This window comes from Sander lucioperca, chromosome 15 (assembly GCF_008315115.2).
Source record: "Sander lucioperca isolate FBNREF2018 chromosome 15, SLUC_FBN_1.2, whole genome shotgun sequence".
In the NCBI taxonomy this organism is placed as follows: domain Eukaryota; kingdom Metazoa; phylum Chordata; class Actinopteri; order Perciformes; family Percidae; genus Sander; species Sander lucioperca.
The window spans coordinates 28,884,786-28,896,562 of record NC_050187.1 but is presented as its reverse complement, the minus strand read 5'-3'; the positions used below and the strand labels follow the sequence as shown (position 1 = coordinate 28,896,562).

At 37.1% G+C, this 11,777-nt stretch overlaps 1 protein-coding gene across 5 annotated transcripts in view; it reads right to left on the bottom strand.

Annotated features, from left to right (window-relative positions):
* Positions 1-7,461: 7,461 nt before the first annotated feature.
* The window catches only part of LOC116061683 (WD repeat containing planar cell polarity effector), an 80,985-nt gene continuing 76,669 nt past the window's right edge, over positions 7,462-11,777 (bottom strand). For 3 of the 5 annotated variants that reach the window (XM_031315999.2, XM_035992203.1, XM_031315998.2), the window contains 4 exons: positions 10,824-10,915; positions 9,566-9,657; positions 9,271-9,302; positions 7,462-7,991 (listed from right to left, as the gene is read on the bottom strand). In XM_031315999.2, the coding sequence (XP_031171859.1) occupies positions 7,928-7,991; positions 9,271-9,302; positions 9,566-9,657; positions 10,824-10,915 (280 nt within the window). In that variant the 3' untranslated portion in view covers positions 7,462-7,927. The remainder of the gene's footprint in view (positions 7,992-9,270; positions 9,303-9,565; positions 9,658-10,823; positions 10,916-11,777) is intronic. The other 2 variants (XM_035992204.1, XM_035992205.1) reach the window with 1 other exon arrangement.

Sequence of the window (11,777 nt, the reverse complement as noted above, 5' to 3'; positions counted from 1 at the left end):
TAGTCTGATTATTTTCTTAATTCATTGTTCTGTCTATAAAATGTCTGAGTGAAAACATACACGCCAAAATATCTACTATTATCACAAAAGACAAAGGAAAAACCGTATACGTCTGTCAGTTAATCACAAAAATAGTTGGTAATTTTCTGATCGATTAATCAACTCATTTTCCAGCTTTAGTTCTATACTGTTCAACTAAACCATAGTGGGATCCCAAGATGAGTAAACAAACATGCGTTCTCTTAGGTTAGCTTTTGTTAAACATTACCTCTTCAAAGAAATATGTTAACTTTAAAAAAACGAGGGTTGTCGCAAGGCAAAAAGTTTAGATGATCAACAAGATCTGAAAGAGAAAGGGGGGGAAAAAAAAAAAAAAGTTAAATGAATCCGATGTTTGCCCTTTTTGATATATTTGACAGTGCTGCCTCTTCAGGCCTCTAAAACTCATCCGAACGAAACAATGTGAGAGAGAAGTTTTATGAGGGATTACAACATAGTTTTGCTGCATTTTAAAGGGTCACAATCACAAGCCTTTAGGAACCACTGTGTTAGATCCCATCGATAATCCCTCCCATCAACCTGATCAGATTATCAGCCTGATCGATACATAGTGTAGGCCTCTCACTGCCTGTGTAGAGCATGTTTCAGCTGCAGCCAGACGTCTCTCTCTCTCTCTCTCTCTCTCTCTCTCTTTATGTAAATGAAGCTCGCAGCAGCTGAATAAATATCTGCCGACCAGGACATTAAACATGTTTGCGCCAAGACGCGCAAACAGCGCAGCGAGTGTCCACGAACAGCGGCGGATTTGTTCGGATTTGCATCAAACAAACATTTGCGACCAAATCTTGTAGGATTGTTTACAGTAATAAGGAAGGAGAGAGAGAAAGAGAAAGACACACATACACACACAGGTCTCACATTAGACAGCTGCTCACCTTCAAACAGCGACAGAGCGGTGGAAGCGTTTCTGACAAAAGAGGAGAGATCCGTTATTTCATGTTTCCTCTGAGGATATGAAGCTGCAGCCAACATAGCACACATGCAGAATATGTTTCTCTGCAGCATTCAGGACACTGAAGCTAACTAATTAAACAGCAAAATGTTAATTAAAGTGGAAAACACAAGGCAACTTAGATTGTCATCCTGACGATTAATGGCAAAACTTAGATGTATTCTGGACATAAAATACGAATGAAACAGAGATGAGAGAAGTTATGGCCTTCACACGAACGAAATTTATAGGAGTACATTCTGAAAATAGAATAAATCCTTAGTTAGTGGGCTCTAAAACGCTCTGAAAACGTGTTGAAGAAGACAAATATAATATGCAATGTTTGTTTACCAGTTAGCCCACAGCTGCAAAATGAAGCTAAATGTAAAAATGATTTATTGTGTAAAGAGAGGAAAAGATCATCTAAATGACCAACTTGTCTCCCAACAGGTTTCTTGTAGTCGTTTTGTCATATTACAAGCTACAAAGAATGCATATTTATTTTTCTATAGGCTATGTTTTAGACTACAATGTGAAAGAGGAGCCTCATTTTAATTTACTTTTGTTACATGCATGCTTCTGCTGCTGATAGAATTAATTTTTGGGGTTACATCTGGGGATTTACTGTCTTAGGACAAAATACAAGCCTGAAAAATAAGACAATATTTCCCCAAATATAAAAGGATGAATGGTTATGTTGATAAATGCAATTAGTTTGATGATGGTAATGAATATTTAAATTGAGCCAAAAACAAACTGTAGAGCTGAGCTTCCACTCTATACAAAACATAGCATAAAGGGAACTACCTGAAAACATATTTTAACAATTCAAATGTTGTATTTTCTTCTCATAATACTTAATGTTTTTTTGTTGTTTGTTGCGATTTATGCCAATGTAGAGACAATTGTTTTAAACTAAAAATATGACAGCAGTCATACTGTTAAAGACTATCAAACACACACATTAGATTCTTTTAACACCACAAGTAGCACCACAATAAAAACACACTTGACTCAACAGGTATGTTTAAATGATCTCTGAATCAAATCCAGACATACACCGCCATGAAAATAATTATCAACCTTCTGACGAGATGGAAGAGATTATAAAAACGAGGAGAGCTGATGCACTCAAAATATTATCATGAATAAAAACACAAATCCAAATAAGTCATTTGTTCTCAGACCCTCCTTCTACACTTCCTTTAAATTCACGGGCTGAATATTCATCAGGTTTTGTTTTTTCCTCATTTTTCAGATGTGTTTTCATCACGGCCTTGTCTGAACTCCAAAGAGAGGGATTGGCTTCTTGAGTGAAGGAGGAACAAGAACCAAAAATCCACCTTTACCTTAGAAAAGGTTTATGAGTTGTTATGAGTTGATGATATAATCTAATAGTTAAATAGATCCTCTCTTTGTTTAACACACCTTTGTTTTAGTGATCTAAATTATTGGGAGTGCTTTGAGATTTTAGGTGATTTTAGTTCAACCAGCATGGGTTTTTCTGAAAACTAAGTGACTGATAACAAATATTGAAAATCTTCCAATTTGATTTCTTACCACAAACTACATGTAACAGTTCTATCATCAGCATCTAAAGCCTCTAAAATGTTGACATTTAGAGTCATAAAATTAGGAACCAAGGTTGAAAAATTAACCAGATGCATGAAAGAAAAATTGCTAATAAAGGATTTCCATGCAGCTGCATTCAAGGAAAACCCATCACGAATGATAATTTTAAAAAAAGCATGTCATTGGACCAGTTCATCAATTGTGTGCACGAGTGTGTGATGAGTGTTGTTTTAACCTGAGCTGAGGGTCTTTACACTGTGTTCAATAGAACGATCGATTGCAGCACTTCGCCTGTTGTCAGCTGTTGACCTTTTGGCCTCTCGCCTGCTCCACTGAAGGTGCCTGAATGTGGTTGGACTGGAAACTGTTGACATTTGTTCACACTTGTCCAGGAGATGAACTGGAACTGAGCTGGACTGTTTTTTTTTGTTGTTGTCTTTTTGCATGAGTGGTTGTGATTTGGATCTAGACACAGAGACAGACAAGAAAGATAAAGAAAGTGTGAGACAGAAACCTCTTGTATTTGGTGTGTGAGACCTTACAGGCCTCGAGATTCGAAGGACGAGCAGATGCACTGATAGCAGCACGCTGGGACTGTTTTCTTCCATTGCCATGCAGGACAGGAAAGAAAAACTCACACTTGTCTTTCATTGGCTGTAGACTGTCGCCAGACCTTGGCATCCCCGTGTGTTCATAGGCCGGTATAGAAGTGCGAGGTGATACAGAGGATTATATTTATCTGGGAGGTTAATCTGAGGTCAACTGTACACAGACATGGGTGGAGTCCAGGCCACCGTCTCCGGTTTCTCTGCTTTGTCAGAAGAAGCTTTTTCTTCTTGCATCTTAGTTCGTTTAATATACATTCTGGGTACACAAAGCTGGTGTTTGCAATAGATTTTCTTGTATTTTGTAAATTTTGAAGTGTTTCCGGGTCCGACATTCACATAATAAAGCTGCCACCAACAACCTCTTGAATCCGTCACCCAAATTTAAAGAAGGTGACAGTACTGTTGATTCCTATGAGGGGATTTCACAGTTGAGTCCAGGTGGAGTGAAAGCAGGTTAGTCATCCCTATGACACAAGGCACTAAGAGCCTTCATAAAATTTCTCGTGGGTTTACATACTGTAAATTTAGGTTGAGCAGAGGACACACCGTCTTTCTGTGAGGTCGAGCTTCTTTCTTTCATTTTCTTCTAGAGGAAAACTCCTGATTCCACACCAGTGGTATTAAAGGCGTACTCTGACTTTTGGGCGATTTGGCCCATTGGTCCGGACCTGAAGTATGCTGGAAGATTCAGTCTCCTCTCTCCATGTCAAATAAACAGCTCTGGTCACTCTGTTTGCCAGTATTCACATACCTTATGGCTATGATCACATCGAAACCTGACAGGCTTTGTAAAATAGACATAAAATAAAAAGAAATGTGATAAAATATACACATAATTTAATAAAGCATACATGTTCATAAAAACATTTGAGCATATTTGGCCAAATAGAAGATATTTTTTTTTTACTACTTTACTGATTTGTAAATTACTTTAAATCCTACTGAAGGCTGAGGTTCAGCAGTTACAAATAATAAATCTACAACATGCTAGCTGCTCTGTGAGGCAGGCAAATGCAAACGTAAATGCTAACATTAGCAACTAACATGCTTACAATGACAAAAGAAGCTGCAACGATGAATCAAAAAAATTAATTAGTTGATTGACAGAAAATAAATCTGCAACTATTTTAGATCGCTTAATCATTTAAGTTGTTTTTAAAGTTAAAAAATATCTTTACATTCTGTTGTTTGAGCTTCTCCAATGTCAGACATTTGATTTCATCATCTTAGGACATTGTGATTGCCATTTTAAAACCGTTTTATGATGTTAAATGGGCCAAATGATTATTCGATTATGAAAATAATCCTTGGTTGCAGCCTTAATGACAACGTAATGTTTAATGTTTAGCTGGTACATTGTAACATCTTAGTTTAGCGTGGTAGCATGCTAACATTAGCGAATTAGCACTAAACATAAAGTACAGCTGATGGAAATGTCATTAGTTTTGCAGGTTTTCAATCAGTGGGCCAAACTCCTAAAATTCAGTTAAGTTCTTTAACAGTTTATCAGTAAATTAAAGGATCTGAAGCTGTTCTGAGGTCAGTGGAGGACACTTCCTTCCTTCTTTGAAGTAATTGATGGGAAATCAGACAAGAGATGACTGGTGAAGGTAGCTCAGGCCTCACTCTGGTTTTCTGGACAGAACAGCTCCCTTCATATCTGACTTTAGATGCTTTTTTTCTGAGGACACCCTCACTCTCCTGTTCCTTGTGAATCAGATACGTCAGGGGAAGGAGGTACTGAGTAGAAAGGTATTTGAGCAGGGCTCGTATTAGCTCATCTGGAAAGGATGCAGCAGACCCTCGTCCCAAGTCACAACTTGTCTTTTCCCTTAAGCCCTCCAAGACGTGGGAAAGCTTAATGGAGGCTTGTTGGCCTGCAGGCGCTAGTGTTTCCCACTGAGGATGTCGTCTCCGTGTGTCAATAGATTGCCGTCTGACGTGTTGGTCACATTTCCTCCTTCTTTTAGTTTGTTCTTCACTGACAAATTCCTCTCCACAGAAGGAGCCACAGGGCAGCAACTCTGAAACACAGTGTCTGCATCTGTTGACGGATGTGTAACGTATTAATACACATATTATTGATACAAAATCTCAACTTTACTCATGACTTTTAGGGAGCAGGAGTATCACTTGTTTTATTGTGTTTGTGTAAAAATAACAATTAAAAATGAACCATTTTTCCCTTATGATACTTTGTATGACTTTATTAAAACCCAATATGTTGAAAAGTAGTGACCCTTACCTTAACTTGCATCTTCATATGCATATAAAGTAACAAAACACAGAAATGACCATAAAGCATTGTTGTCTCCAAATAAGAAAACAGGTCATGTTAATTAAGTTAAATAGTGATGCTTATTTTCAGGGTCAGTTAGCAACCCAGAGGCTATTATAAAAAAATCAAATAACAGACAAAGTATCGTCCTATTGACCAATCACAGACAGAGCACATGAAAATGCACTGTATTTAACCATGTTTTACAGCGGTCGTCTCAGAGACCCCAAACAGAACTGACACAGTAGCAGACTTTTGAAATATGTCATCAGTCATGCTCATAAGAAATTCTCAAAAAAAAAATCAAAGTCAGGAAGTATCAGTGTGATAAAACAATGTGAAGTGTTTTTAGTTGTTAAAAAAGGTCCGTGGTCTTCTGGACTCCCAACAGAACATTAGTGTTGAGGATATTTGAAGAAAAGTTGACCACAAATACAACATTTATCTAAACTTTAATCTCAGCAAAGTGTGCATGTTTTTCTCTGACTTCAATCTGAGGTTGTTTTAGAGTATGAAATTATAATGCTTTTTGTCTCAGAGGCTTTTTAAGGAAGCAAAAACAGATATTCAATACAGATACATTGCACTGTAATTAAGTACTTTTCTTGACGAATAGTACCAGAATACCTAACTGGCTTGAGAACCGATAACTAAAAGAAACTCAATACTTTTCTGTAAATTTCCTGGGAATAAGATCCTTCCAATTACTCTCAGTTGTAAGTAATTTTGTCTTTTTGATGTCTTTAATGTTCCTGACATATTTGTCTATAATATTTTGGGTGATCTGGTTTGTGGATATCAGTAAAACAAACCTATAAAACACAGAGCATCCCCCTGAGGGGAAACAGTATCAGTCCAATCAGTGCCATCATTAGATGTGATAAGGCCTCTGCAGAAACCCTGCTCAGCTGTTGCACAGTGTAGAGAATAAATAACCTGGATAATAGCAAGTGCCAGAGGCTTGATTCATTTCCAAATGTTAACAAGGCCGTTTCACAGCTCCAGTATCCCGTGCAGTATGTTAATACCACTAATAAGCCTATCTCTGCAAGTCATCTCAGATGGCAAAGATTTGAGTGTGAGGCTGTGTTTTACAATAAAGCTGCTGGCCACATTTTAAATGAAGCATAACTATTTATGATTTTACAAAGCTGACATAATTGCTTAAAGTGTAACCGTCTCGTACTTTGTTTTCTGTATTATGAAAGAGGAGATTTCACTGTTTGCATGTCAGAAAGGCTACTGTGTAGGCTATCAGAGAGATGGGAGGAACTTGTGCTCGCCTGTTAAGCAATTTTGCAGCTTTTATTCAAGCTGTCAAGTCAGACAATCAGGAGATAATGCAGCCTTGGTTTGTAAATTATAAACGTGTCAAAAGATGCACTAAAGGCATTGACAGATGCCACTTATCTCCAGCAGCTTCTGCAGTGTGACTGTATCATCAGAAGGGAAATATAACATTTTGATGTTTACATAAGAGAAGTATTAGTATCAGTCAGAAATGTAATTCCTTTCACCCATCCCTCTCGCAGGGGATTGACTCCCCAGAAAACATACAATGATTTTTTTTAAAGCTAACAAAACAAAAAAAAGAAGCAGAAAAGCATCCTTGCTGATCTTCTGTCCATTTCCAACATCGCTTCTTGTATATTTTTTGGTGGAAATCCTCTTAGAATGCAAAGTAAATAGATTACGATACAGTGAGGGATTAGGGCTCGCGCGGCGCTGTCAGATTAGTCGGTGAGCGCAGCGCGTCGACAGCTCTGACACGACTATGGCTGCTGTTCAGGAAAGGGGCTCCGCGCGATGCTTTAAAGACGCTGGTTGGCTTCTATTCATGAATAAAACTGTGGCCCGTAATCTCAGCCAACACACACACACACATACACACACACACACACACACACACACACACACACACACACACACACACACACACACACACACACACACACACACACACACACACACACACACACACACAGGAAGCCTGGAACGTTCAATATCAGTGGTGATGGAAGTATAATGCAAGTCTTTATTTTTCAGGCTGATTAATGGAATGGTTTAAAACATTTCAGTCGTGTTTTTAAAGGCAGAAGCCGGTGTAACCGTTTTCTTTTAAGGTTCATTTGGTTTAGAATTCACTAAGACAGAAAATAACCTGATTTCACATCCAAATTTCACAGATAAACTATGACAGTTCTAAAAAAAAAAAAAAGGCTTTTGGTTTAGCAATTTTAAAATGTACAACCTACTAACAAAAGTGGTAATGCAAAACTAAGGTATTTACGTATAACACACATGTATTATTCCACTTTTATCAGACATCTATACAGTCATCTACCTTTCTGTACAATGACAAGCATTTGAGTCCTTCTCCAGGTAATGTTACAGGTAAGTAACTACTTTGAATATAAACGTAAAATAGACAAAGAGAGCCTGTTATTGGTGAGATGTTGTAGTGTCTCTTATCGTATCTTAGTTCGTTCTTTCAAACCATTCCCAAATGGACCACATGAAGCGTCCCGAGGTCTTCATCGTCCTGAGAGAGAGAGAGAGGAAACAGAAACATTACATTTTATAAACCTGAATGAACAGTGTGTAAATATAAAGACAGTTGCTTAACAGGATGTGGAGCTTTTAAAGGCTTTTCGACCAGTTGATCTGAATCTGCATTATGCTACACTGTACCATATTCTTTTGTTTTATCCTATATTCACACCTGAAAGCTGCACTGACCAATTTATTTTCATATATGATAAAAACAAGCAGCAAATCCGCATATTTGAAAAGCTGAAATCAGCTAATTTTGGGAATTTGTGCTTCAAAAAAAGACTGAAATGATTAATCCATTATCAAAACATTTGGCTGTGATTTATTTTCGATCAACTAATCAATTAATGGACTAATCATTTCAGCTCTAAACTACATACTGTAGTACACTATAATATCATATAACTAATATTCTCTAACTATATTGCAGTATAGCAGTGGTTCCCAGCCTTTTTTTGTTTTTACTTGCTTAATGTAAAGCAATGTCTACTTATTTCCCTTCATCACACTTCAATTTCATTTCATTATAGTTACTGAGAAAGTAAAAATATATAACTATAAGACAAAAGGGAAAAAAAGGAAAAAAAAATAAAAATTACACTTAACTTTAACCCCTCATTTAGCATTTATAAGCAGCATATACACTTTTAATACATGGTTTATAACACATTATAATGTAGCCGTTAGCAGATATACAGTAAGTGTCCATTAACACAGAAGTGCCATAAAGGTGTTCATTGAATTATATGTTTTAGCATTAAGATCATAGTGGTGACTACATTATATTGAGAGATATTTCTAATATTCTGTCTCTTTCATGTATGTAACTAGACAACAAAATAGAAATATCATGTAGTCCAGTACAGCAGAGTTGTTGCATTGGAGTGTACAGGTGTACCTAATAAAGTGGCCACTGTGTGTGAACAGTTGTATTAAACACGTTTTGTTATATATGCGTATAACTACATTATTGTGTGTTATAAACCATTCATACATGTGTATATAGTGCTTATAAAGGCTAAATGGAGGAGGGAGGGAGTTAAAAGCAAAGTGTTACCATATAAACATAGTTTTGTGTAGCAGAACTTTATTTTTCTAGTTTCCCCAGGTTGAGAACCACTGTACTGTAGTATACTGCTATTACATAACATTACTACGTACACTATTGGCTAGGGATTTATAATATGGTTCTAAATAACTTTTCACAGCCTTTTGAATTCTGTCAACAGAAATTAAAATTAAAATCAATTTCCGGTCAATCGACTTACATTCCTGCTGTCTCTGTCACCTTCACTGCTTCCTGCACAACAGAATGAAACGACACAACATGTTGGAGGATGTCAATCGTTTCTGTTAACCAGCCGTGACACTTTCAACAAGTCCAACAACCAAAACATTAGACATGCATAATCACACATGGCAGCCCTACAGCACATAAACACAGACACACACACAGACACACACACAGACACACACACACACACACACACACACACACACACACACACACACACACACACACACACACACACACACACACAGCTGAATGTCTGAACAGCTTACATGCTCACTCAGTAGGTTGGACATGTCGCCTTTTCTGGGTTTTAACGAATGTAAACTGTTGTCACTCATGGCGATCTCTCTCGCTCTGAGCCCTGCGTTAATAAGGTTATGATTGACATTAAAACCCCGGCGTGCCTTATACAGATATTTTAAAAAGCTGATGCAAATTCCCTACAATAGCCTACAGTCCGGATTATCATACGACAGAGCGATTTGATAGCGAGACAATTGCTAATCACCTGAAAAATGGAATTATTAAAATGGAGAGAGCAGGAAGGAGGAGAGGAAGTGAAGAAGAAGAAGAAGAAGAAGAAGAAGAAGAAGAAGAAGAAGAAGAAGAAGAAGAAGAAGAAGAAGAAGAAGAAAAAGAAGAGATGTTTTCTTAATGGGTGTTTTTCCTAAATGACCTGTTAGTCATATCAGACAGACTGAGGAGGGGAGAGCACTCAGGCTACGTTTAGAGAATAAAAAGAGGCTGAATGTCACCGGAGAATTGTTGCAGGGCTGTAAAACGTGGCCCTGAAACCGACGTGCTGAACATAATTAGATTTATTATAATGGGCTGATTCTCTCTGTCAGCTGTTACTGATAACGGGGTGAACAGGCTTGTTGTAGGGAGAATTAAGAGCAACATTCAAGGCTGGTTTTGTTTAAAGTCTAAAGGAAACAGTGTGCAGATGTTTCTGTAATTCAAAGTATTTCTAGTTTGGGCGAGTGTGACTGTTTAAAGTTGGTATGGATGCAGCGTTTTGACATCAATTTGTGTCATAAAGAAAACATTGTCTTAGGAAGACTTTTACCACAGGTATATTGATTGATGTGTTACGTCTACTGGTACACTATGAGGTAACCAACAACAAAGATACACTATTATCCAGTCAAGATTCCAGATATATTCAGAAAATATGGAAAAATAAAGTTTGATTATGATTATGTAACAAGGTGGAAAAGACATTTTTCGTGTCAAAGTAACTTATTTAAATGTTTTTCAAAGAGAACATCAACAATTTAGCATCGCATTTCTATAACATTGTTGGGCTCATGGTGAATAAAGGAACAAAATCGATGCAGCAGAACCAGATATTTTCTTTTTATATTCTACACATTATTCTTCCTTGTCAAAACCTAGTGCCTACATTACCCACAATGCAACTCGACCACAGACAGTTTGGCTGGAGATTCTGGTGTGTTCAGACATACAGACAGACAGAGAGACAGAGACAGACAGATAGACAGACAGACAGACAGACAGACAGACCTGTTTGTCTCAGTGTCCTGAACACATTTGGGCTCACAGTCACAGGAATGCTCGCTGCCTGTGGTCTCCTCTGATTGGCTCTTCCATCAGCACTGAGGAACAAAAAAAAAAGGTGAGTAACATCTGTTGTTCTTTTGTTTAAAGTGTAATGGTTAAAATGCATTCATGAAACACAAAATATAATATATGTACTTTGTTTTGAAATGTTGTAATCTACCTTACTAACTTTCACCCAATCTATCTTGTCAAGTTTCTACTTTATTTCCTGCGTTTTCCAGAATATGTTTTGACAAACCTGTCAATTTGTTGAATTTAACTGCACTATATGCTGTATGTTGTGGCAGAAAGAAACATGAATAACAAAAAACTTTCCATTTAAAGGTAAGAGGTAAGCCTGTCAGTCTAACCTCAAAATGCATTACTTTGTGGTTTATTATTATTTACAAAGGACTTAATTACCTTTAATTACTTAGCTAAATGCTTTAACATTCTCTGCCACTTGGAAGAGAGTAATCCTCAACTCTCTCGCAGTCTTCATCCTCTGCTTCTTGTATCTTTAATTAAAAACGATACTATAAAACTATTAGGTTATTATTTTAGGTAGCGTGAGACAGATTCTTTGCTTCATCATACTGCAGTGGACATCACTGACAGACATACAGTATTTCTGATTTCTCAGAGAGCTCATGACTTTCATATATTGGCAAACCATTTAGTATAACGTCAGTGTTTCTGTTTGGGGCTTTAGGATCAGGTTTAATCTGTAATAATCTGTTCTCTTACCAGCAAATGCAGTGACATACTGAACCTTTTCCTGCTCAGTCATTTCCTTATCAAATAAATACATAAAAATTGAAAACAAATTTAAAAGGCTCTTGACTAGCATCACATTAACTTTGGCCTCCACTAAGCAAAAATAAAAAATAGCCTCCATTCTCTTCCTTCACTGACAGA